The sequence below is a fragment of the Chiloscyllium plagiosum genome, unplaced genomic scaffold, assembly GCF_037043375.1.
Source record: "Chiloscyllium plagiosum isolate Xiang-an unplaced genomic scaffold, Cpla_swu_hap1 HiC_scaffold_35, whole genome shotgun sequence".
Lineage (NCBI taxonomy): Eukaryota > Metazoa > Chordata > Chondrichthyes > Orectolobiformes > Hemiscylliidae > Chiloscyllium > Chiloscyllium plagiosum.
The window spans coordinates 28,162,488-28,188,385 of NW_028270173.1; the positions used below are offsets into that span (position 1 = coordinate 28,162,488).

The 25,898-nt window shown below is 45.8% G+C and overlaps 1 protein-coding gene across 1 annotated transcript in view; it reads left to right on the plus strand.

The window, feature by feature from the left end:
* Positions 1–21,014: 21,014 nt before the first annotated feature.
* Positions 21,015–25,898, plus strand: part of LOC122541356 (RING finger protein 225-like) — a 51,475-nt gene continuing 46,591 nt past the window's right edge. The window contains exon 1 of the mRNA XM_043678048.2: positions 21,015–21,322. Within this exon, the coding sequence (XP_043533983.1) occupies positions 21,280–21,322 (43 nt within the window). The 5' untranslated portion in view covers positions 21,015–21,279. The remainder of the gene's footprint in view (positions 21,323–25,898) is intronic.

The window sequence follows — 25,898 nt, forward strand, 5'->3', positions numbered from 1 at the left end:
TGCTGCAATTTGGGAAAGCAAATCTTAGCAGGACTTATACACATAATGGTAAGGTCCTAGGGAGTGTTGCTGAACAAAGAGACCTTGAAGTGCAGGTTCATAGCTCCTTGAAAGTGGAGTCGTAGGTAGATAGGATAGTGAAGAAGGCATTTGGTATGCTTTCCTTTATTGGTCAGAGTATTGAGTACAGGAGTTGGGAAGTCATGTTGCAGCTGCACAGGACATTGGTTAGGCCACTGTTGGAGTATTGTGTACAATTCTGGTCTCCTTCCTGTTGGAAAGATGTTGTGAAACTTGAAAGGGTTCAGAAAAGATTTACAAGGATGTTGCCAGGGTTGGAGGATTTAAGCTATAGGGAGAGGCTGAACAGGCTGGAGCGTCGGAGGCTGAGGGATGACCTTATAGAGGTTTACAAAATTATGAGGGGCATGGATAGGATAAATAGACAAAGTCTTTTCCCTGGGATCGGGGAGTCCAGAACTAGAGGGTATAGGTTTAGGGTGAGAGGGGCAAGATATAAAAGAGACCTAAGGGGCAACTCTTTCTTGCAGAGGGTGGAACATGTATGGAATGAACTGCCAGAGGATGTGGTGGAGGCTGATATAATTGCAACATTTAAGAGGCATTTGGATGGGTATATGAATAGGAAGGGTTTGGAGGGATATGGGCTGGGTGCTGGCAGGTGGGACTAGATTGGGTTGGGATATCTGGTCGGCATGGACGGGTTGGACCAAAGCGTCTGTTTCCATGCTGGACATCTCTATGACTCTATGACTCTATGTGGATGTACCTACTAGGGAAGGTGCAAAACCTGACCTATTCTTGAGAAATAAGACAGGGCAGGTGACTGAGGTGTCAGTGGGGGAGCACTTTGGGGCCAGCGACCATAATTCTATTAGTTTCAAAACAGTGATGGAAAAGAGTAGACCAGATCTAAAAGTTGAAGTTCTAAATTGGAGGAAGGCTAATTTTGACGGTATTAGGCAAGAACTTTCAAAAGCTGGTTGGGTGCAGATGTTCACAGGTAAAGAGATGTCTAGAAAATCGGATGCCTTCAGAAATGAGATAACGAGAGTCCAGAGATAGTATATTTTTGTTAGGGTGAAAGGAAAGGCTGGTAGGTGTAGGGGATGCTGGATGACTAGAGAAATTGAACGTTTGGTTAAGAGAAAGAAGGAAGCATATGTCAGATATAGAGACAGCGAGTGAATCCTTAGAAGAGTTTAAAGGCAATAGGAGTATACTTAAGAAGGAAATCAGAAGGGCAAAAAGGGGACACGAGATAAGTTTGGAAAATAAGGAGAATCCAAAGGATTTTTACAAATACATTAAGGACAAAAGAGTAACTAGGGAGCAAATAGGGCTCTTCAATGATAAGCAATGCAGCCTTCGTGTGGAGCTGCAGGAGATGGGGGAGATACTAAAGGAGTATTTTGCATCAGTATTTACTGTGGAAAAGGACATGGAAGATATAGAATGTGGGGAAATAAATGGTGACATCTTGGAAAATGTCCATACTACAGAGGAGGAAGTGCTGGATGCCTTGAAATGCAAAAAGGTGATAAATCCTCAGGACCAGATCAGGTGTACCCCAGAACTCTGTGGGAAGATAGGGAAGTGATTGCTGGGCTCCTTGCTGAGATATTTGTATCATCGATAATCACAGGTGAGGTGCCAGAAGACAGCAGGTTGGCTAACGTGATACCATTATTTAAGAAAGGTGGTAAGGACAAGCCAGGGAACAATAGACCAGTGAGCCTGATGTCGGTGGTGGGCAAGTTGTTGGAGGAAATCCTGAGGAACAGGATTTACAGATTTTTGGAAAGGCAAGTACTGATTAAGGATAGTCAACATGGCTTTGTGCGTGGGAAATCATGCCTCACGAGCTTGATTGAGTTTTTTCAAAAAGTAACAAAGAGGATTGATGTGGGCAGAATGATGGACATGATCTATATGGACTTCATTAAGGTGTTCGACAAGGTTCCCCATGATTTACAAGGATGTTTCCAGGGTTGGGGGATTTGAGCTACAGGGAGAGGCTGAATAGGCTAGGGTTGTTTTCCCTGGAGCGTCAAAGGCGAAGGGGTGACTTCATAGAGGTATATAAAATCATGAGGGGCATAGATAGGTTAAATAGACAAAGTCTTTTCCCTGGGGTCGGGGAGTCCAGAACTAGAGGGCATAGGTTTAAGGTGAGAGGGGAAAGATATAAAAGAGACCTGAGGGCAACTTTTTCACGTAGAGGATGGTACGTGTGTGGAATGAGCTGCCAAAGAAAGTGGTGGAGGCGGGTACAATTACAGCATTTAAAACCCATCTGGATCGGTATATGAATAGGAAGGCTTCAGAGGGATATGGGCCCAAGTGCTGGCAAATGGGACTAGATTAGGTTGAGATATCTGGTCGGCATGGACGAGTTGGACCGAAGGGTCTGTTTCCGTGCTGTATATCTCTCTGACTCTGTGACTGTAATGCCAGACACTAAACCATGGTGCAGTGACTCTAATGCCAGATACTAAATCATGGTGCAGTGACTCTAATGCTAGACACTAAACCATGGTGCAGTGAAGCTGCTGGTGGTGAAGGAAAATTCTTCAGCAAAGTTTTGATCTGCAACTTTTAGAAGAAATGTTAAGCCTAAACTCAATCTGCTCCTTCCCATCAAACTAAAGGAATCAATTTTGAAGAAGACGGGAGTGTCCCTGGTGTCCTTCAAATATTGAATAAACTTTACTCTTTGCAGGATCTTGACTGCTGTGTTTCCAACATTACAATAGTGACTACACGTCACAAATATACAGTTGACTATAAAATTCATTGCAACATCCTGAGGTCTTGTAAGTCTCCATACAAGTACAAGTTTTTTCTTCACTGAACTGCATATGTGAGTACACCAGAAGTCACTGTCCAATTTGTTCCTAATGAATAGTAAATACTGACGATCTTGTTGTTATTCCTACAGTAAACTCTGAACTATTGTTTTCTTTTCCTGACAGCTATGGTATGTGAAGGATGATACACTCTGCAAAAATGACTTCCCTGTAAGGGAAGTGGTCTGTACTTATTATCATTTCTACAGGTGGAATGTGCTGCAGGCTGTATGCACTAATTACAAATCAGGAACTCATTTATTTCTATTGCTCAAGTTAGGTTCCTTTCTATGTTATTGAAGAGAGAGAGACTGCATTTCTGTAGTGCCCTTCACGAACTCAGGCTCTGCAAACCTTCTCGAACAATGAATTTTGAAGTGAGTTTTCAACTTTTTTGAACGTGTAGTCACATCTTTAATATTTAACTTACCTTTGCCATTCCAGAGAGCAACAGCAGTCAACTGGGGCACAGGAAAGTCCCACGAAGACCAAAGATGTCACAATGATTAATGGGTTACATATTAGCCATAATGTCAGAGGTTAGCCCATGCATCAAAATGGTGCATGGCATCTTCTATGTCCATCTGAGGGGGCTGACGGAGTCCTATTTTAATGTCTCCGCTCACATGAAAAGTCACATCTCTAGTGATCCAGCACTGTCTCTCAGTCCTGCTAGTGACAGTGGTCAGCCCCCAGCTGGGCCTCAGGTCTATTCAGCCTGCTAAAGAAAACTTCAGGTCTTTACAAAGATATGTTCTTCCACGAACTTCATGTCATTGCCTCCCTTTACGCATTGTCTACCTTCTGCCTCCTTAGGATTGCCACCTGACAGGAAGATTGCCAATCAGATCCTAATGAATGGTGGAGTAAGCTCAGAGAGTCAAGTGGCCTTAGCCTGCTCCTGGGTCGCTTTAATTCTCCCGAGATCTCCAGCATTTCAGAGCTAACCTCCAGCAAATTGCTTCTGGCAATCGTGAACAAAATATATTACAGCATTAAAAAAAGTGTTTTCATAACATTTTATTCTCAACACATTATTTGTCATAAAAATATTACAGGCCAGGAGAAATAAAAGCTTGACTGACAGGCTAGCACCAGCCAGAACAAGGTAGATTAGATTGCCTACAGTGTGGAAACAGGCCCTTTTCCCCCACATGAGCACACCAACCCTCTGAAGAGTAACCCACCCAGACCCATTTCCCTCTGAACTAATGCACCTAACACTATGGGGCAATTTAGCACGGCCAATTCACCTGATCTGCACATCTTTGGATTGTGGGAGGAAACTGGAGCACCCGGAGGAAACCCATGCCGATGCAGGGAGAATGTGCAAACTCCACACAGAACAGTTGCCTAAGGCTGGAGTTGAACCCGTGTCCCTGGCGCTGTGAGGCAGCAGTGCTAGCCGCTGTGCCACCCCAGTCAGGTCACTTTCTAAACAGCCATGGGAAAGAGGGACTGTATAAAGGTATTGTTTCAGGAAACCTAGAACAGAAAGAGCAGGATGCGGGGTAAATGGTTGGGTTGGATGTGGAAGTACCATGTAACAAGATCAGGGATAACCAGATCTGGCAACCGAAGCCCTGCTGCAGAACCTGATTACGGAATCAGAATCATAAAGTTGTTACAATGTAGGGGGAGGCCATTCAGCCCATCATGTCCACCCCAGCTTTCAAAATGAGCAGTTCACTTAGTGCCATTCTCCTGCCTCCTCCCCATGACTCTACACTTTCTACCTGTTCAAATAACCATCTCGCCCCTTTTCAAATGTCCCATTTGAATCTGCCTCCACCATATTCTCAGGCAGTGCATTACAGATTCCAACTGCTCACTGCGTGATAAAAGATTTTCCTCATGTCAGTTTTGCTTCTTACACCAAGTACTTCACATCAGTGCCTCTCATCCCAATCCTTTCATGAATAGAAAGGTTTTCCCACCTATTTACTCTGCCCTGACTTTTCGCGATTTTGAATACTTCAATCAGATATCTCTTCTTCAAGGAAAACAACTTTTCCAATGAGTTTCATAACCAGAATTCCTCAGCACTGAAACCAGTCTTCTGCACTCTCTTCAACACCTTCACATCCTTCCTAAACCATGACACTTAGAACTGGACTCCAACTTAGGCCAAACTAGGCCATATAATTTCAACAACTTGCTTTTTGTACTTCACATCCATGTGAATAAAGACAAGCAGATTGAATGCTTTATTAACTGCTCTCTCGACCTGTCCTGCCACTTATAGCCAGTTTTACCAAGGAAACATCTACCTTGTGATTTCTTGTGTGCCCTTCCCTAAACTCTGCTGAAGGGCTGTACTGGAGACAAAATTACTTGCTCCTGTCACTTGGCTGTGCCTTTCTTTGCCCCGTACACCGTAGCCATGAAGGGAACACTGCCTTGTTCAAAATAGGGCTGCACGTTTTTGTGGTAATAATGTGAGCATTCCCCTCCCTCACCCTGGTGCACCAGCACATCTTTTAATCCATCCATTCAATGTTCAATATGCTTTTGCATGGTGGACAATGCAGTTATTTTACAGCTGATCCTGATCACACCCAACAGCCAAAGTTGGTTACAACTGGGTAGCTGGTTTGTGCTGCAGAGTGACACCAACAATGTGAGTTCAATTCCCACACTGGCTGAGGTTACCTTGATAGGTGTATCTCAAGCCCTTGCCTGAGGTGTTGTGGCCCTCAGGTTAAACTAGTTGTTTTTCTCAAATGAGAGGGAAGCCCCCTGGAACTATGGTGACTTTACCTTCTTGTGATGTATGGTAGTGTCCCTTACGTCTGAGTAAGGACGCCTCAGTTCATAATCACACCTGAGGTATAAAATAACATATCTGGGCTGACTGATTAGAAAATATTTTGGAAAAAGAAAGGAAGGTGAGCAGCCGGTGAAATTCTTTGAGAAGTGGTTCCCTGAATTCCTTGGTTTAGAGGTAGAGAAGGGAAGGATAACAATTGGAAGAACCCACCGGATCGCGGCACGAAAGCCAGGTGTGGATCAGCACCCATGCCCTGTCCTGGTAAGGTTCCATCATTGTAAAGACAAGCAGAGGGCTATGGAGGCCTCCAGAGCCCCAGGGAGGGTGTCGGTATGTGGTGGCTCCAGGGTCAAATTCTCTCAAGACTTCTCAGCGGCAGTGGTCCGGAAAAGGAAGTTGTACGATGGTGTCAAGAGGAGATTGAGAGTGCTTGATCCTAGCTTGGGATCCAGTATTCTTTAAGATATCCAGCGGTGCTTTGGATCAATCATAATGGATCCATCCATTTGTTTGACTCACCAGAGAAAGCGAAAAACGTTGTGGACACGTTGACTTAACTCGAACGGCCGAGTAGGTGTAGAGGACAGAGCTGTTCGGGTTTGTTCTTCTTTCGAAAGGGACTTCATGGAGTCTCCTTTCTGGTAACACATTGTGAGAAATGATGTTCGGGATGGATAGAGTATTTATCTTTAATCTATAAGTTATATTAAGGGATGGGTGACATATTCATTTTCAGTTTACTTGTCTATAGTACTAACCTTGCTCTTGGGTGTTTTTTTTTCTCTACTAGGTAATCGGTGTACGTGGCGCGATCCTAGCTGGTAGGAGTTGAGCAGGTGGTTGGGATGGTTAGTAGGGTTGTACGATGTGTAGGTACCCCCTTTAAATGCGGGGTAAATTCCACCAATCAGTGCCTTTGGTGATTTTTTTTGGTTTTGCTGTATATAGTTTTTGTGCATTTTGTAGATTCGTTGGCTGTAGTTATTTTAGTCTGTGTAGTTTTTCGGTTTTGTGGATTCTTTTGAATTAAAGTTCAGTGATCTGTACTTTGGGTTTTTCTTCTCTGGAGTCTAAATGGTGCTGTAGAGGGCTACTAGACATATGACCATAAGACCATAGGACATAGGAGTGGAAGTAAGGTCATTTAGCGCATCGAGTCCACTCCACCATTTAATCATAGCTGATGGACATTTCAACTCCACTTGCCCACATTCTCCATGTACCCCTTAATTCCTTGCGAGATCAAGAATTTATCAATCTCTGCCTTGAAGAAACTTAATGTCCTGGCCTCCACTGTGCTCCATGACAATGAATTCCACAGGCCCACCACTCTTTAGCTGAAGAACTGACTCCTCATTTCCATTCTAAATTGGCTTTTGCCCGATTTTGCTACTCCTCGGATGCTGCCTGAACTGCTGTGCTCTTCCAGCACCACTAATCCAAAATCTGGTTTCCAGCGCTGCAGTCATTGTTTTTAACCCCCTCTAATTCTGGGCTGGGCCTACAGGTCCTAGTCACCCCGCCTAGAAAGGGACTTAGTGGAGTCTCCTTTCTGGTAACACATTGTGTGAAATGATGTTCGGGATGGATAGAACTTTCCAGTGTCTGCCCTTTCTAAGCCATGCATTATCTTGTAAATTTCTATTAGATCTCCCCTCAACCTTCTAAACTCTAATGAACACAATCCCAGGATTCTCAGCCGTTCATCGTATGTTAGACCTACCATTCCACAGATCATTCGTATGAATCTCCGCTGGACACGCTCCAGTGGCAGTATGTCCTTCCTGAGCTGTGGGGCCCAGAATTGGACACAGTATTCTAAATGGAGCCTAACCAGAGCTTTATAAAATCTCAGAAGCACATCGCTGCTTTTATATTCCAACCCTCTTGAGATAAATGACAACATTATATTTGCTTTCTTAATCAAGGACTCAATCTGCAAGCTAACCATTAGAGAATCCTGGACTAGCACTCCCTGATCCCGTTGTACTTTGGCTTTATGAATTTTCTCACCGTTTAGAAAATAGTCCATGACTGTATTCTTTTTTTCCAAAGTGCAAGACCTCGCATTTGTTCATGTTGAATTTCATCAGCCATTTCCTAGACCACTCTCCTAAATTGTCTAAATCTTTCTGCAGCCTCCCCACCGCCTCAGTATTACCTCCCTGTCAACTTAACTTTGTCTAATCGGCAAAGTTTGCCAGAATGCCCCCAGTCTCTTCATCCAGATCATTAATATATAAAGTGAACAGCTGCGGCCCCAACACTGAACCCTGCAGGACCCTGTGGGCGGCACGGTGGCACAGTGGTTAGCACTGCTGCCTCACAGCGCCAGAGACCCGGGTTCAATTCCCGCCTCAGGCGACTGACTGTGTGGAGTTTGCACGTTCTCCCCGTGTCTGTGTGGGTTTCCTCCCGGTGCTCCGGTTTCCTTCCACAGTCCAAAGATGTGCAGGTCAGGGTGAATTGGCCATGCTAAATTGCCCATAGTGTTAGGTAAGGGGTAAATGTAGGGGTATGGGTGGGTTGCGCTTCGGCGGGTCGGTGTGGACTTGTTGGGCCGAAGGGCCTGTTTCCACACTGTAAGTAATCTAATCTGTAAGTAATCTAATCTAATCTAATCAGACACCAATTGTCACCGGCTGCCATTCTGAAAGTATATCTTTTTAGCCCAACTCCCTGCCTTGTGTCAGACAGCCAATCCTCAATACATGCCAGTAGTTCACCTCAAACACCATGGGCCCTCACCTTACTCAGCAGCCTCCCATGAGGCACCTCATCAAAGGTCTTTTGGAAGTTTACATAGATAACATCCACTGGATTTCCCTGGTCTAACTTACTTGTTACCTCTTCGTAGAATTCTAACAGGTTTGTCAGGCATGACCTCCCCTTACTAAATCCATGCTGACTTATTCTAATCCGACTTCCAAGAATTTAGAAATCTCATTCTTAATGATAGATTCTAGAATCTTAACCAACAACCAAGGTTAGGCTAATTGGCCTATAATTTTCCATCTTTTGCCTTGATCCTTTCTTGAACAAGGGGGTTACAACAGTGATTTTCTAATCTCCGGGACTTTCCCTGACTCCAGTCATATTTGAAAGATCACAGTCAGCGCCTCCGCTATTTCCTCAGCCACCTCCCTCAGATCTCTAGTATGTAGCCCATTGGAGCCAGAGGATTTATCAATTTTTAGACCTTTTAGCTTTTCTAGCACTTTCTCTTTTGTAATGCTTACCATACTCAACTCTGCCCCCTGACTCTCCTTAACTGTTGGGATATTACTCATGTCTTCCACTGTGAAGACTAATGCAAAGTACTTACTAAGTTCTTCAGCCATTTCCTTATCTCCTAGCACTAGCCTTCCTGCATCAATTTGGAGTGGCCCAATGTCTACTTTTGCCTCTCGTTTGTTTATTATGTATTGAAAGAAACTTTTACTATCATTTCTAGTATTACTGGCTAGCTTACCTTCATATTTGATCCTCTCCTTCCTTACTTCTCTCTTTGTTATTCTCTGTTTGTTTTAGTAATCTTCCCAATCTTCTGATTTCCCAGTGCTCTTGGCCACTTTACAGGCTTTCTCTTTCTCTTTGATAAATTTCCTGACTTTCTTTGTCAGCCATGGCTGCCTAATCCCTCCCCCACCCCTCGGATAATCTTTCTTTTCCTTGGGATGAACCTCTGTACTGTGTCCTCAATTACACCCAGAAACTCCTGCCATTGTTGCTCTACTGTCTTCCCCGCTAGGCTCTGCTTCCAGTCGATTTTCATCAGTTTCTCTCTCATGCCCCTGTAATTACTTTTATTTAACTGTAACACCATTACATCCGTTTTTACCCTTCTCTCTTTCCAACTGCAGACTGAACTCTACCATATTATGATCGCTGCTTCCTAAATGTTCCCTTACTTTAAGATCCTTTATAAAGTCTGCCTCATTACATAGCACTAAGTCCAGAATAGCCTGCTCCCTTGTGGGCTCCAGCACAAGCTGTTTCAAAAACCCATCCTGTAAACGTTCCATGAAATCCCTTTCTTTGGATCCACCGGCAAAATTATTTACGCAGTCCACCTGCATATTGAAGTCCCCCATGATCACCATGACCTTGTCTTTCTGACTGCCCTATCTATTTCCCAGTACATCTTGCGCCCCTGATCCTTACCACTGTTAGGAGATCTGTACATAACTTCCATTATGGTTTTTATACCTTTGTGAATACTCAACTCCACCCACACAGACTCCCCATCGTCTGACCCAATGTCATTCAGTGCCATAGATTTAATTTCATTCTTAACTAACCAGGCAACCCCACCTCCTCTGCCCATCCCCCTGTCTTTTCAATAAGTTGTAAATCCTTAGATGTTTAACTGCCAGTTCTGAACCCCCTGCAACCATGTCTCTGTGATGCCTACCACATGATAATCATTTACGATGATTTGTGCTGTTAATTCATCTACTTTGTTACGAATACTACAAGCATTCTGTAAAGAGCCTTAATGCTAATTTTCTTATCCTCATGATTTCCAAAATCTCTAGTAATATGTCCTATGTTATCCTTTCTTTTTGCTTCATTCCTAGGGTGCCTTAAACTTAAACCCTGCACACATGCTAACCTGTTGCTTATGTTTCTACTTGACTCTACACTCACGGCCGCTTTCCCTTTCCCTTCCCCCCGCAACAGAATGGATATGACCGGGTTTATTTATCATCTTTCAGTACGAGGAGTAGAGGGGTGGCCATTCTAGTTAGAAAGAATCCCCCATTTAAGTTATTAGAGTGCACTAAATACACACACGGGAGATTTGTAATCCTTAAAGCTTTGATACATGGGGGAAGAATATAGGATCTTAAATGTTTACTGTCCCCCAGCCCACCCCTGTTAAATTCTTGACAGACACACTTTCTAGACTGTTTAACCTTGCATCTCAACATATTATCATAGGAAGGGATTTCAGTTATTTCATAGACCCTGCGGTAGACAGATATCCCAAAGACCCGCCAATATCTTCTTTGCGATCTAGACAATTGAAGGATCTGTGTTCTGAATTGGGGCTGGTAGATGTTCGGAGGCACCTTCACCCTACTGGCAGGGACTTCACATTCCACTTGAACCCACATAAATGCCATACCAAGACTGATCCTTTTCTGGCCCCTGCAGCATATCTGGGCTTGGTGGCATCAAGCACAACTGGCAATATCACTATTTCCAATCATGCCCCAGTGTATTTAATGGTTAAGAATAAGGATACTGTGGTAGGCTTGAGGCACTGGTGACTGGACCCCTTCATCCTCAAGGAAAGCAGGTTTATTTAATTATTTTCTACTGAGTTCAGGGCTTTCTTAGGTATTAATTCAGGCTCAGCCAGTGGCCTATCCATCCGTGGGGGAACAGCTAAAGCCTATACTGGGGGGAGGTTGGCTATTTCCTTTTCAGCCAGTAAGATGCGACAGATGGTTGAGCAGCAATGTCTGCTCAAGACGCGTCTGAAAGTAGCTGAAAGGAACCTTTGACAGGCCCTTGCTGGTTAAACTGCAGAGGATCACAATGCTCCGGTCTACGCTGAACTCCATGCTCACACGGACAGCCAAGAGGGAGCTTATATTTGCAAGTCAAAGGCTGTTTGAGCATGGGGATAAGCTGGGCACATACCTAGCGTACCTTGCTAGGAAAAGGAGTGACCCCCAAGCCATTACCACGATCAGAGAGGACACTGGAAATTTAACCTAAGATTCTAAAAGGATTAATGCAGTATTTTGGAAATTTTACTCTGAATTATACCAATCTGAAAGCTGTGAGAGTATGCAGTTTAGGATGGAGTCTTTTTTTAAGAATTTGGACATTCCGGGAGTGACTCCTGAATAAGAGTCTCTCCTCAATGCCCCATTGTCAGAACAAGAGGTACAAAAGGCTGTGAGGCAGCTCCAGAATGGGAACGCTCTGGGTCTTGATGGGCTCCCCAGTGAGTTCTATAAGGAGTTTATAAGTATATTGTCCAGGCCGATGCTCAGTATGTTTAATGACTCACATAGTCATGGCCTCCTCCCACCTCTCTCATTCTTAAAAAAGGGAAGGCCCCGGAGGACTGTGCTTCCTATAGGCCCATCTGACTCCTGAACGTCGACTTCAAAATCCTATCCAAGACTCTAGCATAAAGCCTTGAAACTGTGCTGCGCTCCGTCATTAAGGAGGACCAGACAGGGTTCATAAAAGGTCGTAGATTGACAGATAATGTCAGGAGACTACTTAACATGATCCAAGTATGTCAACAGCGATCGGTACAGGGATTGGTGGTCTCCTGAGCTGTGGAAAAGGCAATTTACGGGGTCGGGTGGCCATATCTTTTTCATGCTTTGAAGTAGTTTGACCTGGGAGAGACCTTCATCAGGTGGCTGGGGGTTTGTGTAGTGATTGTCTTGCCATGGTTCTCACCAATGGTGTACAGTCAAGCAATTTTATTTTTGTAGGGGCAGTCAACAGGGCTGTCCCTTGTCACCATTGCTTTTCACATTCGTGATCAAACCGTGATCAAAACCTTAAACCTATGCCCTCTAGTTCTAGACTCCCCCACCCCAGGGAAAAGACTTTGTCTATTTACCCTATCCATGCCCCTCATGATTTTGTAAACCACTATAAGGTCACCCCTCAGCCGCTGACGCTCCAGGGAAAACCTGTTCAGCCTCTCCCTGTAGCTCAAATCCTCCAACCCTGGCAACACCCTTGTAAACTTTTTCTGAACCCTTTCAAGTTTCACAACATCCTTCTGATAAGAAGGAGACCAGAATTGCATGCGATATTCCAACAGTGGCCTAACCAATGTCCTTAAGATAAATTTTGAGAAATCAGAGGCCATGACCCTGGATGGTCTCCTGAGAGTGCCTGATCCTGAGGACAGATCTCGGTTTCCCTTTAGATGGTTGCAGGAAGGCCTTCTCTACTTCAATATATTCATTACTCTCGTTTTTGATCGGCTATTTAAAGCCAATTTTGCACGTTTATTCAATAGAATCTAACATGACCTTCGTAGATGGGAGGCACTTCCAATCTCTTGCTTACGTCGGAGAGCCTTTATTAAAATGAACATTCTGCCCCACCTGTTGAATCCTATGCAAATGTTCCCTCTGCTTTTTACTAAGCAAATATTTAGAAAACTGAACGGCTGATTTAGTTCTTTTATCTGGTATCGCAAACAGCCCCTAATTAAATCGACTAAGTTGCAGTTACCTTACAGACTGGGAGGAGTGGGTCTCCCAGAAATCAAAAACTATCAGTTAAGGTGGCTGCTGTCTTACGTGAATGATTGAGCCCAGGGGGACCCTCACTCACTCTGGTTGGTCATTGAAGCATCTCAGGCATGATAGCGCCTTATTAGCCTGCCGTGCTGAGACAAAATGAGAACAGTCAAGGAATATTGCCATAGCCCGACAGTCATCAGTACTGCCAAGGAATGGAGGGCAATGCATCAGGGTGAGGGTAATATTGCCAAAACATCATTTTTGACCCCCATAGTTGGTATGCCAGGGTTTAAACTATGGGCAGCTAGGGGTGTGTCTTGCCTGGGAGATTTATTCAAAGGGAACATATTGATGTCCTTTGACCAGTTAGCTTGGAAATATGAGTTGCCCAGTTCATTTCTTTCAAATTAGAAATTCCATACAAAAAGAAAACACACTCCTTACTGATCCTTATAGGTCTGACATGGAGAAGAGGGTGTTGAGTGCTGGGGGTATATTATCTGTTAGCAATGTTATTCACTTACTGGGAGAGGATCCCTTGGATGAGACCAAATGGCTCTGTGAGTTATGGGATTAGAGAGCTGGATGTTGAGGCTTCTTTAGAAATGTGGGAGGATATCTGGGAAAATGCAAGAAGGATCTCGATTTGCGGCAGGGCCCACCTCTTGCGATTGAAGATTCTCCACAGGTTCCATCCAGCCCCAGACCCCCAACTTGCTAAATTTAAAGCGGGGAACATCTCCAATGTGTCCTAAAGTGAGCATGGGCACGCTTCCTCATTGTCTTTGGTCCTGCCACAGACTGCGGGCATACCGGAGCACTGTGGTATGTGAAATAGAGAAGGCTTTGGGGGCCGAGGTGGAGATGAACCCAGTATCTCTTCTTCTTGGCTTTATTAATTCACTTTCATTGGATGCTCACAAAAAAAAAAGACTTTTCAGTATCCTCACTTTTTGTTTAAGAGAAACATTCTATTAGGGTGGCCGTCAGAAAATCCCCTAGGGCTGGTTGCGCTGGCATAAGCTAATCACGGAACACATCCACTTGGACTTTCTTAAGAGTATGGTGCACCATAAAGCCGAGAATTTCTATAAGACATGGCGGCCCTACCTAGGTACAGATTTGTCCACCGTACTAATAAAAGCCTATATATACCCATAGCAATTCTATGTAATGAATCTGGTATCCAGAGAGCAAGAAGTACAAACATATGAATATGTATAAACTTATACATTCAATGATCAAGGGCTATTGCTTTGTTTCGCTGAGCTGTGTTATGGTTATTACTATTATTATTATTATTGTTAATATTTTCCTTTTTAGCTTAGTTATTATTTATTTATCTATGTAATTAGTGGGTTTGTTTTTTTAACATTGGTTTGAATAGTTTGGTTTTGTATTTGTTGTAAGATTCAAAAGAAAACATTTTCCTTTTTTTTTAATAAAAATTTATTTTAAAGAAAAGGAGACCCGATCGACAAACATGTTAGTGGATGGATGCACTTTGCTTTTGCCAAATACCTTAAGTGGTGAATAATTGGATCAAGTTAGGATTTTAAGCTGAAATGCTGCCTTGGCCTATGGGTGATGTTACAGTCCATCCTGGCAAAGGAGCTGAGGTCTCAGCAGCCTTTCGGCGCTTCATTAAATAGCTGATTGACAATTCTGTTTCTTGGCAGTGCACATTGAAAAGGTTGTGCGACATAGTGGTAGCTAACACCCTCTCTCAGCAGCCAGCTGTTTGTAAACCAATACAGCATTAATATCAATTTTCAGCATGACTTAAAGGGACATCACCACTTAAAGGGATACCCACGATTTCATTTCATGATCATTGCTCTTGACCCTACATAGAGGACTTCAGACACTTTCTGGAACACATTGTTATGACTTCACAAAAGATTGCTATGGAAAGCTTGCTATCATGAAGGTCTCGCCATCTGAACAACGAATGGGTAGAGGACATGAAAGAAACATGGGAAATCAGGAAGTGGAGAGATACAAGGTGATGGTGTGTTCTCTTCCTCTGAGCCCGACTAGATGCAAATAGCCTATTCACCTTTTCAGAAATGCCAGTGACTTAGGGTGGGGGGGGGGGGGGGGGGGGGGGGTGGGGTGGATGTTGTGGGAAGGGCAGATTTAAAGTGGTGAAAGTTTAGGTGAGGAAAAATTCTTTCATTCGGAGGACAGTCAGGGTCTGGAACTGGCACTCACTGTCTGGAAGAGTAGAAGCAGAGTCAATTCAATTAACTGGTTCTGCACCTCAAGTGCAGGGTTACAGTTCAAATGGTAGATTTAGTTTGGGTGGTCACATTCCTGATGAAGGGCTTATGCCTGAAACATTGACTCTCCTGCTCCTCAGATACTGCCTGATCTACTGTGCTTCTCCAGCACCACTGCTTTCGACTCTGGTCCATTTTTAGACTTTTTCCAAAGGCTCTTTGGTCCATTCCAATCATCAGTCTGCTATCTACTCCAGGGTCCATTTTCCAGTACTTGGCATGTAGATTCATGCGCTTTGGCAATTCATCTCAATATTTCGTCAATGGTCTGACAGTTCCTATCTCAGCCACCCCTTCAGGCATTGAATTCCAGATACCCACCACCCTCTAGGGGGAGAAACAAAATCGTCCTTATATCCCCTCTCAGTCTCTTGCCCCTTTACCATAAAATCCTGGCTATTGATTCCGTGTTAAGAGGAAATACATCTTCCCGTCTATGCCCCACATAATTATGCACAACCTAATCAAGTTTCCCCCCTCAATGGTGGCATGGTGGTTAGCACTGCTGCCTCACAGAGTTTGATTCCGGCCTCAGGTGACTGTCAGTGGAGTTTCCACATTATCCCCACGTCTGCTCCTCCAGATTCCTTCGGGTCCTCTGGTTTCCTCCCACATTCCAATGACAGTGGATTGGCAGTGTTAAATTGCCCTGTATTGTCCAGGGATGTGCAGGCTGGATGGATTAGCCATGGGACATGTGAGGGGGTTACAGGGATAGGGTGGAGGAGCTGTGTCTGGTTGGAATGCTCTTTGGAGATTCAGTGCAGACTTGATGGGCCAAATGGCCTGTTTCCACACTGTAGGCATTCTAAGGTTCCTAGCCCTTGTGCTGTAGGGCAGAAATCCCTGCCTAACTTCATAGCTGAAAAGCTCCAGCCCAGACTCTTTCCGGGTGGTAAACTTTACATGGATTCTGTTCTATAAGGATCCAGTCCCAGTAGATTCGATTCGAATCGATTCCCTACAGCGTGGAAACAGGCCCTTCGGCCCAACAAGCCCATACCGACCCTCCAAAGAGTAACCCACTTAACCCCACCTCCCTCTGACTAATGCACCTAACACTGCGGCAACTTAGCCTGGCCAATTCACCTGACCTGGACATCTTTGAACTGTGGGAGGAAACCAGCAGGCACGGGGAGAATGTGCAAACTCCACACAGACAGTCGCCCGAGGCTGGAATCGAACCTGGGACCCTGGTGCTGTGAGGCAGAGAATTGCGTGATAACCGATACTCCACTGCGACATTTGCAGGTTTCTGGTTAAGGCACAAATCATGGTGTGCATAGACCAGTTTAAAAAAAAAATGAATTGCACACAAATCCGGACTTGTTCAAACTGACATAGCTTATCAGGGTAAAGCCCGCTTAGCATCTGAGTTGGCCCTGTGACTCAGTGTCCGGAGCACTTTTCAAACTGATTTGTTTGATGCTAAATCAAAACACACCATTATCCAAATACACACTTTAGGGCCTTGAGTGCCTTCCGGACGGCTCAAGGTACTTGGGAACTTTTCACAGTGTGATTCGCTATAGTTCCATGGAAGGGCAAGGCACGGTATCCGGTCATTTTAACCCAGTGTCACGTTCCTCATGCCCCTGGAGAAGCAACATCTCATCCTCGAACCGGGCAGTTTACAACCTGCTGGGCTCCATACCGAGCTCAACACCTTTAGATTGTGAACCCCGTTCCTTCCTTTTCTTTCAGCTTTACATGTTGCATTCCCTGTCACCATGTCCTCTCACTCTCTCTCTCTCCACACCCTCCCCATTCCAGTCTGTCCTTTCCAGTCTGATCGCTGGACACACCATTGCTCTGCCATTTTCACATTCCGGGCACTTAAACTGAACAATCCACCTCCTTTGTCCTTCAGCACTCCACCTCCCCTCGCCAACCCTCGCCCACCGCCCCCCAAACTATAGCATAAATACCGTCCCCTCCACACTTCACATCGTTAAAAATCACACACCAGGTTACAATCCAACAGGTTTATTTGGAAGCACTAGCTTTCGGAGCGCTGCTCCTTCAGCAGGTGGTTGTGGTGTATAAGATCGTAGGATACAGAATTTATAGCAAAAGTTTACAGGGTTATGTAACTGAAATTACATACTGAAAAATACGTGGAGTGTTTGTTAAGTCTCTCATCTTTTAGAATGACCGTGTTGGTTTCAGTTCTTTAATATGTAAATCGCAGAACATTTAAAAGTTACATTGTCAAGATGAGAGACTTAAACAATCCAGGCCTTTTTCAATATATAATTTCAGTTGCATCAAACTGTTAACCTTTGCTACAAATTCTGCGTTTTAGGATTTTATTCTCCACAAACTCCAAATAAACCTGTTGGGTTATGACCTGGTGTTGCGTGATTTTTAACTTTGTCCACCCCAGTCGCAACACCGGCATCTCCGAATCAACTTCACGTCAGCTCTGATGAAGAATCGTCTCGATTGGAAACGTTAGCTTGCTCCCTCTCCCATGGACGCTGCCTGACCCGCTGCGACCTCCAGGCATTTGTTGTTTTCAATGGTCCCCCGTAACACGATGGGTAGTGCCCCTGCCTCTGAGCCCGGGGCACCAGAGATGTGCGACAATCCCTCTTAGAGCAGCAAAAGAGAGCAAAGGATTGCGGCAGCTGGAAATCTGAAACAGAAACCCCTGGACAAACTCGGCCGGGTCTGGCACAGCATCTGTGCGAGGGAGAGGGGGGGGGGGAGTTAAATCGCCAGCTCCTCTAGAAGGGTCACTAGACTCGAAACGTGAACGCTGATTTTGCTCTCTTCGGAGATGCAGCCATGCCTGCTGAATTTCTCCAGCTACTTCTATTTCTGACTGTGAACAGTAAAATGCCAGTAAGCAATTCGGCTCAGTGATAGTGTCCCCACCTCCCAATTTCCAAATAAACCTGTTGGGCTGTAACCTGGTGTGTGATTTTTAACGAAGTGTGGAGGGGACAGTATAGTTTGGGGGCCGGTGGGCGAGGGGTGGGGAGGGGAGGTGGAGTGCTGGAAAGAGAGAAATTAGGAAAATATAGAACTTCAATTCTGGCATTACAGCAGCGTGTGTTTTTTTACAAGTTAGTCACCATATTGCGTCTCAATATGATCTTCAGATCTGCACTCAGCAAGCGTGAGGGAGGGTGAAACAGCGAGCCGAGTGTGTGTCTGTGTGTGTGTGTGTGTGGTGGGGGAGGGGATGAAAGGGTAAAGAAAACACAGTGTGCTTAGATCCTAGTGTGGCGGTGCTTTCAGAGATTACACCCCATCTCTCCCAGACACTGCTTAGCACTAGATCCTGCCGTTCAGAATCAGAATGAGAACGCATCGCCTTATTGAAGAGCCATCTAGGCTGCAAACCTACATCCAGAACCTGAGCTGCAAATCTTCTCAAAACTTGCTAACAGTCATCTCCACTCTCGCCCTCTCTTTCCATGGTTACTGCCCGCTCCAACATGTTTTGTTTCCAGCCATGAGCATCTGGCCTCTGCAAACAGCGCCTCGACACTGCTGAAGGATCTGGGATCGGATCTTGCAAATTTAAGATGACTTATTCTCCCTCTCGGTCTCCCTTCCCACTTGCCTTCTCAAGCGGTGTCTTGGGAGCAGGTTCCCCATCTAATGCCTCACGGTACAGGCTCATCATTTCCTTTTAAAGACTGGAGACATTAAGTAAACCACGAACAATGTTTCTAGACCAACCAGCAACTTATGTTGGGTTTAGAGTAGCAATTCGTCCAGACCTGAAGTCCATCTCTCTGCTTCATACACCTGCCTTGCGGAAGGGCTTTTGCCCGAAACGTCGATTTCGCTGCTCGTTGGATGCTGCCTGAACTGCTGTGCTCTTCCAGCACCACTAATCCAGAGACTGGTTTTATTCCCGCGCTCCCAGCACCGTATCCCTGCTACATATAAATCCCAACCGCCTGGCCAGTGTTCCCAACTCTGCCTCTCAGCCATGTATCCCCCAGTCCATTTTTGCTTCCTGCAGTAGATTCTCTCTTTTATGTAAAACAGGGACACCACGAATATCGTTCACCGTCCTGACTTGCGCCCTATTACGTTCCCTACAGTGTGGCCCAACTAGTCCACACCGACCCTCCAAAGAGTAACCCAGCCAGACCCATTCCCCCGAACTAATGCACCTAACTCTACGGGCAAATTTAACCATAGCCAACTCAGCCTGATGGGGAGAATGTGCAAACTCCACACAGACAGTTGCCCGAGGCAGGAATTGAACCAGGTCCCTGGTGCTGTGCGGTAGCAGGGCTAACCACTGAGCCACCGTGCTGTACTGTCAGATTTCTAATCTGAAGAACTGCAGATGCTGTAAACCGAAAACAAATTTTGCTGGGAACGCTCAGCCGGTCTTGGCGCACAGAAATCAGAGTTAACCTTTCGGGTCCGGTGAGATATGCGGACGCTGTGAACAGCGCCATACCAACGCAGTTGCTGTGCAACCTGTCGAGAGAGGATTTTGTACAGTTCCGGCATAGCTTCCTCGCTCGCACGTTCTACGTCTCAGGTAAGGAGAGAAAGGAACAGCTCTGGCTCTCTGCTATCCTTCCCCTGCCCAGTGCTATCCGGGCATGTGTCTCTTCGCCGTGCCTGACCCCAACAGTCGCCCATCCACCACCCCCACCTCCTCCACTCCAGCAATACCTGAGGTGCATTTGCAAAGACTCTTTGGCACCTGGCCAGCTGCATTCTGTGTGCCAGACCTAACAGGTGGAACAGGCTGGACCAGCTCACTGCACGGTGGGTGTGCGGAGGCGAAACCACGTGCTTTCAATTCAAACGGCTCCCGGAGCAAAGTCACCGAGTTCATCAGACCAGCCTCCAACCTCATACAGGGATGCGTTGCAAATGTAAAAATCCTGGATAGCTGCTCCTGGCAGGAAGCAGAGCGGCTACCAAGCTGAATATCACTCACCGAGGAACAAGTCTGTACCCTGATACCTAAATGCACCCTGAATTCGCCCTTGTACTGGGTTACTGAGAGACAGCAGGACAGCTCCAGACACAATAGCAGTTCAGAGCTCCAACAGTGAGAGAACAGGAGGACAGAGCTCCAACAGTGAGAGAACAGGAGGACAGAGCTCCAACAGTGAGAGAACAGGAGGACAGAGCTCCAACAGTGAGAGAACAGGAGGACAGAGCTCCAACTGTGACAGAACAGTCGGAAAGAGCTCCAACAGTGAGAGAACAGTCGGACAGAGCTCCAACAGTGAGAGAACAGGAGGACAGAGCTCCAACAGTGACAGAACAGTCAGACAGAGCTCCAACAGTGAGAGAACAGTCGGACAGAGCTCCAACAGTGACAGAACAGTCAGAAAGAGCTCCAACAGTGAGAGAACAGTCGGACAGAGCTCCAACAGTGAGAGAACAGGAGGACAGAGCTCCAACAGTGAGAGAACAGGAGGACAGAGCTCCAACAGTGAGAGAACAGGAGGACAGAGCTCCAACAGTGAGAGAACAGTCAGACAGAGCTCCAACAGTGAGAGAACAGGAGGACAGAGCTCCAACAGTGAGAGAACAGTCGGACAGAGCTCCAACAGTGAGAGAACAGGAGGACAGAGCTCCAACAGTGAGAGAACAGGAGGACAGAGCTCCAACAGTGACAGAACGGGAATACAGTGTTCTAACACTGAGGACAGGAGGACAGAGCTCCAACAGTGAGAGAACAGGAGGACAGAGCTCCAACAGTGAGAGAACAGGAGGACAGAGCTCCAACAGTGAGAGAACAGGAGGACAGAGCTCCAACAGTGACAGAACAGTCAGAAAGAGCTCCAACAGTGAGAGAACAGTCGGACAGAGCTCCAACAGTGAGAGAACAGTCGGACAGAGCTCCAACAGTGAGAGAACAGGAGGACAGAGCTCCAACAGTGAGAGAACAGGAGGACAGAGCTCCAACAGTGAGAGAACAGTCAGACAGAGCTCCAACAGTGAATCACTGAGAGACGGCAGCATCAGCCCGAAAACTTGGCTTTTAAGTGCGAACAAGGAAGCTGCGCCCGGGGCGGGGTGTGAGGGGGGTGTGAAAGAACTGAAGACCGCCAAGCGATATCCGAATGTGTCCCTCAGGCTCCCAGCAACAGACTACCGAGGAAATCTGAAAGCAGCGGCCGGAGATGGAGAATCATGCCTCATCCGAAAGCTCGGAGCCCCAAGCAGGTGAGAGACACGTCCGGGCCAGAGTATGGACTGACAACCCGAGGGCTGGGGAGGCTTCTCCAACCGAGATCCAAGGCATGTTATAGGCCCGGGCAGCCGGAATGTGAGGGGTTAAAGGGCCGGCTTGCAGACGTGAGTGGGGAAAAAAAATGCCACCAGGAAGAAACCACTTCTCGAGGTGTCTATTGAGAGGATGACAGGCGTTAGCTAAAGCGAATGGAGAGACAGCAATCTGGAGTCCTACTTTGTTGTCACTGGAAAGACTCCGGTTGCTTCATTCCCACTCCAGTGTGTGAACGTGCCAAGGTTACGAGGTGGGAGTGAGCTAAAACTTGGGGTGGCTCGATGGCTAGCACTGCTGCCTCATAGCGCTAGGGTCCTAGGTTCGGTTCCTACCTCGGGCAACTGTCTGTGTGGAGTTCGCACAGTGTCTGCGCGGGTGGGCTCTCACAGTCACAAAGATGTGCAGGTCATGGTGGATTGGCCGTGCTCAATTGCCCGTAGTGTTAGGTGTAAAAAGGTCTGGGTGAGTTACTCTTCGGAGGGTCGGTGTGGACTTGTTGGGCCCGAATGGCCTGTTTCCACACTGCAGGGGATCTAATCTAAAGCTGCCTATTCCCAGGGCAAAGGAAAGCAGTTTAACTCGTTTTGTTTTAAGTTCGCTGGATTTACGTTTCAGCTCTGACATTGCACAGATGTGTGCAGGCAGATCCACGGTGCAATCCGGTCTTGCAATGACAGGGTGATATCTCTGGGTGGAGTGTGCACATTCTCCCCGTGTCTTTCCCTCCCACGGTCCATGGTTAGGTGCACCAGCCGTGGGAAATGCAAGGACAGGGTAGGGGTTTGAGTCCAAGTGAGATGCTCTTCAGAAGGGCTCGATGGGCAGAATGGCGGAAGGATTCTACGAATTAATTCTTTGTCCCTGAGAGACGCGGAGGGGAACCTGACAGAGGTGTGCACGTTTGAGAAAGACATGGACAGGGCGACCAGAAAGCAGTCGCTCCCGTAAGTTGAGGAGGGCGTAATATTAAGGTGAAGGAAGGAGGTTTAGAGGAAATTTGAGGAAAAACATTTTCACCCAGAGGGTGTTGGGAATCTGGAATGCACTGCCTGGGAGGGTAGTTAAAAAGTATTTGGGTGAGCATTTGAAGTGTTCGAACATTCAAGGCTATGGGCCTAGTGAGGAGAAAGTGGGATGAGTGTAGGCAGGGGTACATTGATGATGGTACAGACTTCTCCTGTGCTGTACTCCTATGTACTGTACAATTTTGGGTGAAGACAAGATTTGACAGGAGGTGTTCAAACTTTTTTTTTGTGGGTCTAAATGGAGTGAATAAGGAATAACCAAAGCATTGGGGGATGTGTAATCGAGGAACATAAGTTTTACAAAGTGACTGGAAGGGCTTTAATGGTAGTACCCCTACTAGACAGTCCAGGGTTCAAGTCCGTCCTGCTGCAGAGGTATGCAATAGAGGAAGGGTCGCTGTTAACTCTAATCCCCCCCCCCCCCCCACTCCCCTCCCCACGGCTGCTGAGCTTTTCCAGCAATTTCTGTTTTTGTTTCTGATCTACCACACCTGCAATGTGCTTAAACTGGTTGATTAGGAAAATATTGTTAAGGTGGTTGTCATTGGGGGTCCAGTGGCACAGCAGTAGTTATCTTGATCTCAGGATTCGAAGATCTGGTTCCAAGGCCTACCGACACTGGAGGCATGTCAATGCCATGCTGGTGACCCCAAAGGTGTGTTTAAAAATAAGGGTCTTGTAAGGGAAGAAAGTACTACTGTGGAATACGCTGTCCGAAAATTAATTTAATCTCGGTCGGAGCTAACTTTCTAATGGGAATTGGGAGAGGGAAATAATGATTAAGGTGTGGGAGGAATTGGATCAATTGAAGTATCAGTGGGCTGAATAGTCTCTGTAGTATTATTTCATTTTCTCCTGATCCAAGACATCTGCCACATAGAAATGACATGGAGGTGTCGGTGTTGGACGTACAACACCAGGTTATATGTTTCATTCCTGATGAAGGGCTTTTGCCCAAAATGTCGATTTTCCTGCTCCTCAGATGCTGCCTGACTTGCTGTGCTTTTCCATCACCACTCTAATCCAGACTCTGATCTCCAGTCCTCACTTTTGCCTAACACCAGGTTATAGTCCAACAGGTTTATTAGATTCCCTACAGTGTGGAAACAGGCCCTTCAGCCCAACAAGTCCACACTGACCCTCCGAAGAGTAACCCATCCCCATTCCCCTACATTTACCCCAACTAATCCACCTAACACTATGGGCAATTTAGCATGGCCAATTCACCTAACCTGCACATGTTTAGACTGTGGGAGGAAACTGGAGCACCTGGAGGAAACCCACGCAGACACGGGGAGAATGTACAAACTCCACACAGACAGTTGCCCGAGGCAGGAATTGAACCCAGGTCCCTGGTGCTGTGAGGTAGCAGTGCTAACCATTGAGCCACTGTGCTGCCCCAAATCACCGGCTGTGATCAGGGCTCCTCTCCTTATTTGGAAGCACTAGCTTTCAGAGCACTGCTCCTTCATCAGGTGGTTGTGGAGTATAAGATCGTAAGACACAAAATTTAAAGAAAATGTTTACAGTGTGATACAACTGAAATGATATATTGAAAAGGACCTGGATTGTTTGTTAAGTCGCTCATCTTAGAATCATAGAATGACCGTGTTAGTTTCAGTTCTTTAATATGTAAATCCCAGAACTGTTTTTTAAAAGTTACATTCTCAAGTGAACTTTAACAATAGGTGCCATGTTGGCCCAGATAATGCACTGAAGGTATGAGGTGCCCTGTGTGAGGCTGTCTGTGCACCACACAGAAAACTCTCTTGCCTGCCCTTAGCTTGTGTGTCATTTAAGTTCCTGACTTCAGCTGCTTTTACTCAGGCCCAGCACTCCCTCTTACTCCACAGTTTGCAGGCCTCATGTCACCATACCTTCCACCGCCCCCCACCCCCAATATAATCTCTGCTCCCTTTGCTCCACTTCCTTCCCAGTCTCTCCTGGTCCCTCTCCTTCCTAACTCTTCAGAATAATCTATGAGGGGCTCCCTCTAGTGGCTCAGTTAATAACTCAATCAGTACAACATTTGAGATTAAGTCTGAATTCGCACCACACCAGATTATAGTCCTACAGGTTTATTTGAAATCACAGGCTTTCGGAGTGCTGCCCCTAAAGTCTGATGAAGGAGCAGCACCCAAAAGCTTGTGGTTTCAAATAAACCTGTTGGATTTTAATCTGGTGAGTGTGACTTCTGACTTTGTCTACCCCAGTCCAACACCCAGCTCCTCCACGTCACTACATTTGGGATTGCCAAGTCTTGTTAGATACATGCCCTCTTTTTGTCCCCATTCTTACATCCTCAGTAACCCAACTGACCAAACAACCCATTCCCCCTTCCCCTGTACGTCTCATCATATCCTTTTTTTAACTGATTAAGAAAGGTGTTCAAAGAAACTGCAAACACATTTTTGGTTTATGTTCTATGCTTTTGCTCCTGTGGTGTTGGCAGCAGTGTCCTGGAGACTCTAGGACAACCCTGATTACAGTCAGTCTCCATGCCCTAGGGAAGGAGAGGGCCCTGATCACATCTGCTGGAACATATCTAGGTATTGAGTGAGAACCAAAGTAGGCACAAAAGACACTATTGTTGTTGAAAACCAAGTGAAACCTGAGAAAACATGAGAATCAATGTGAGGACAAATTTAACAGACACTTAAACAAGTCCAGTTAATCAAGTAATGGAGCTTTCAAAGGCAAGTCGTGTTTAACAGCTTGATTGAGTTCTTTAGTGAAGTTAAGGAGAAAGCTGGTTGATGAGGCTAGGGTTGATATGGATATCAACTTCAAGTGGCACATGACAGACTTTAAAGCAAGACTGAAATCTTTCAAATACAAGCATAAATAATGGCTTGGTTGGTTTTGCGTCTGGAGGAAGCTATGCAATGGAGTTCTCCGGAGGTTGGTGTGAGGGCCTCTGCATGATAGACATATACCAATGAGATGGATGTAGGCAGAATACCAAAACCTGCAGATGACATAAGACACAGATTGTGAAAATGTTCAGGCAGGTGGAATGGGCAGACACATGGCAAGTGAAATATATGAAACTGGGAAGTGATGAGTTGTAGTAGGAAGCTCAAGGAGAGGTAACAGAATTGGGGAGGCAATAGCGTAGTGGCATTACCATTGAACAAGTAGCCCTGGGACCCAGATAATACTCCAGGGACTCAGACTCAAATCCCACTGCACCAAATAGTGAAAGTAAAAGTTTGATGGTGACTGTGAAATAACCATTGTAAAAACACACCCGCTCCACTAATTTTGCTTCTTACTTGGTCTGGCCTATATGTGATTCCAGACCCTTTAACCGATAGCTGAAATGGCTGAGTAAACCATTCTGTTGTACCAAATTGTGAAACAAAAAACTCAAAAAAGAAGGATTGAGACTGGACAGACCACCTGACATTGACCTATGCTCTGGGAACATTTTTTCATAGTATCTGATCAAACATGGGCAAGGAAGCCTCCTGTTGATTCCCACATA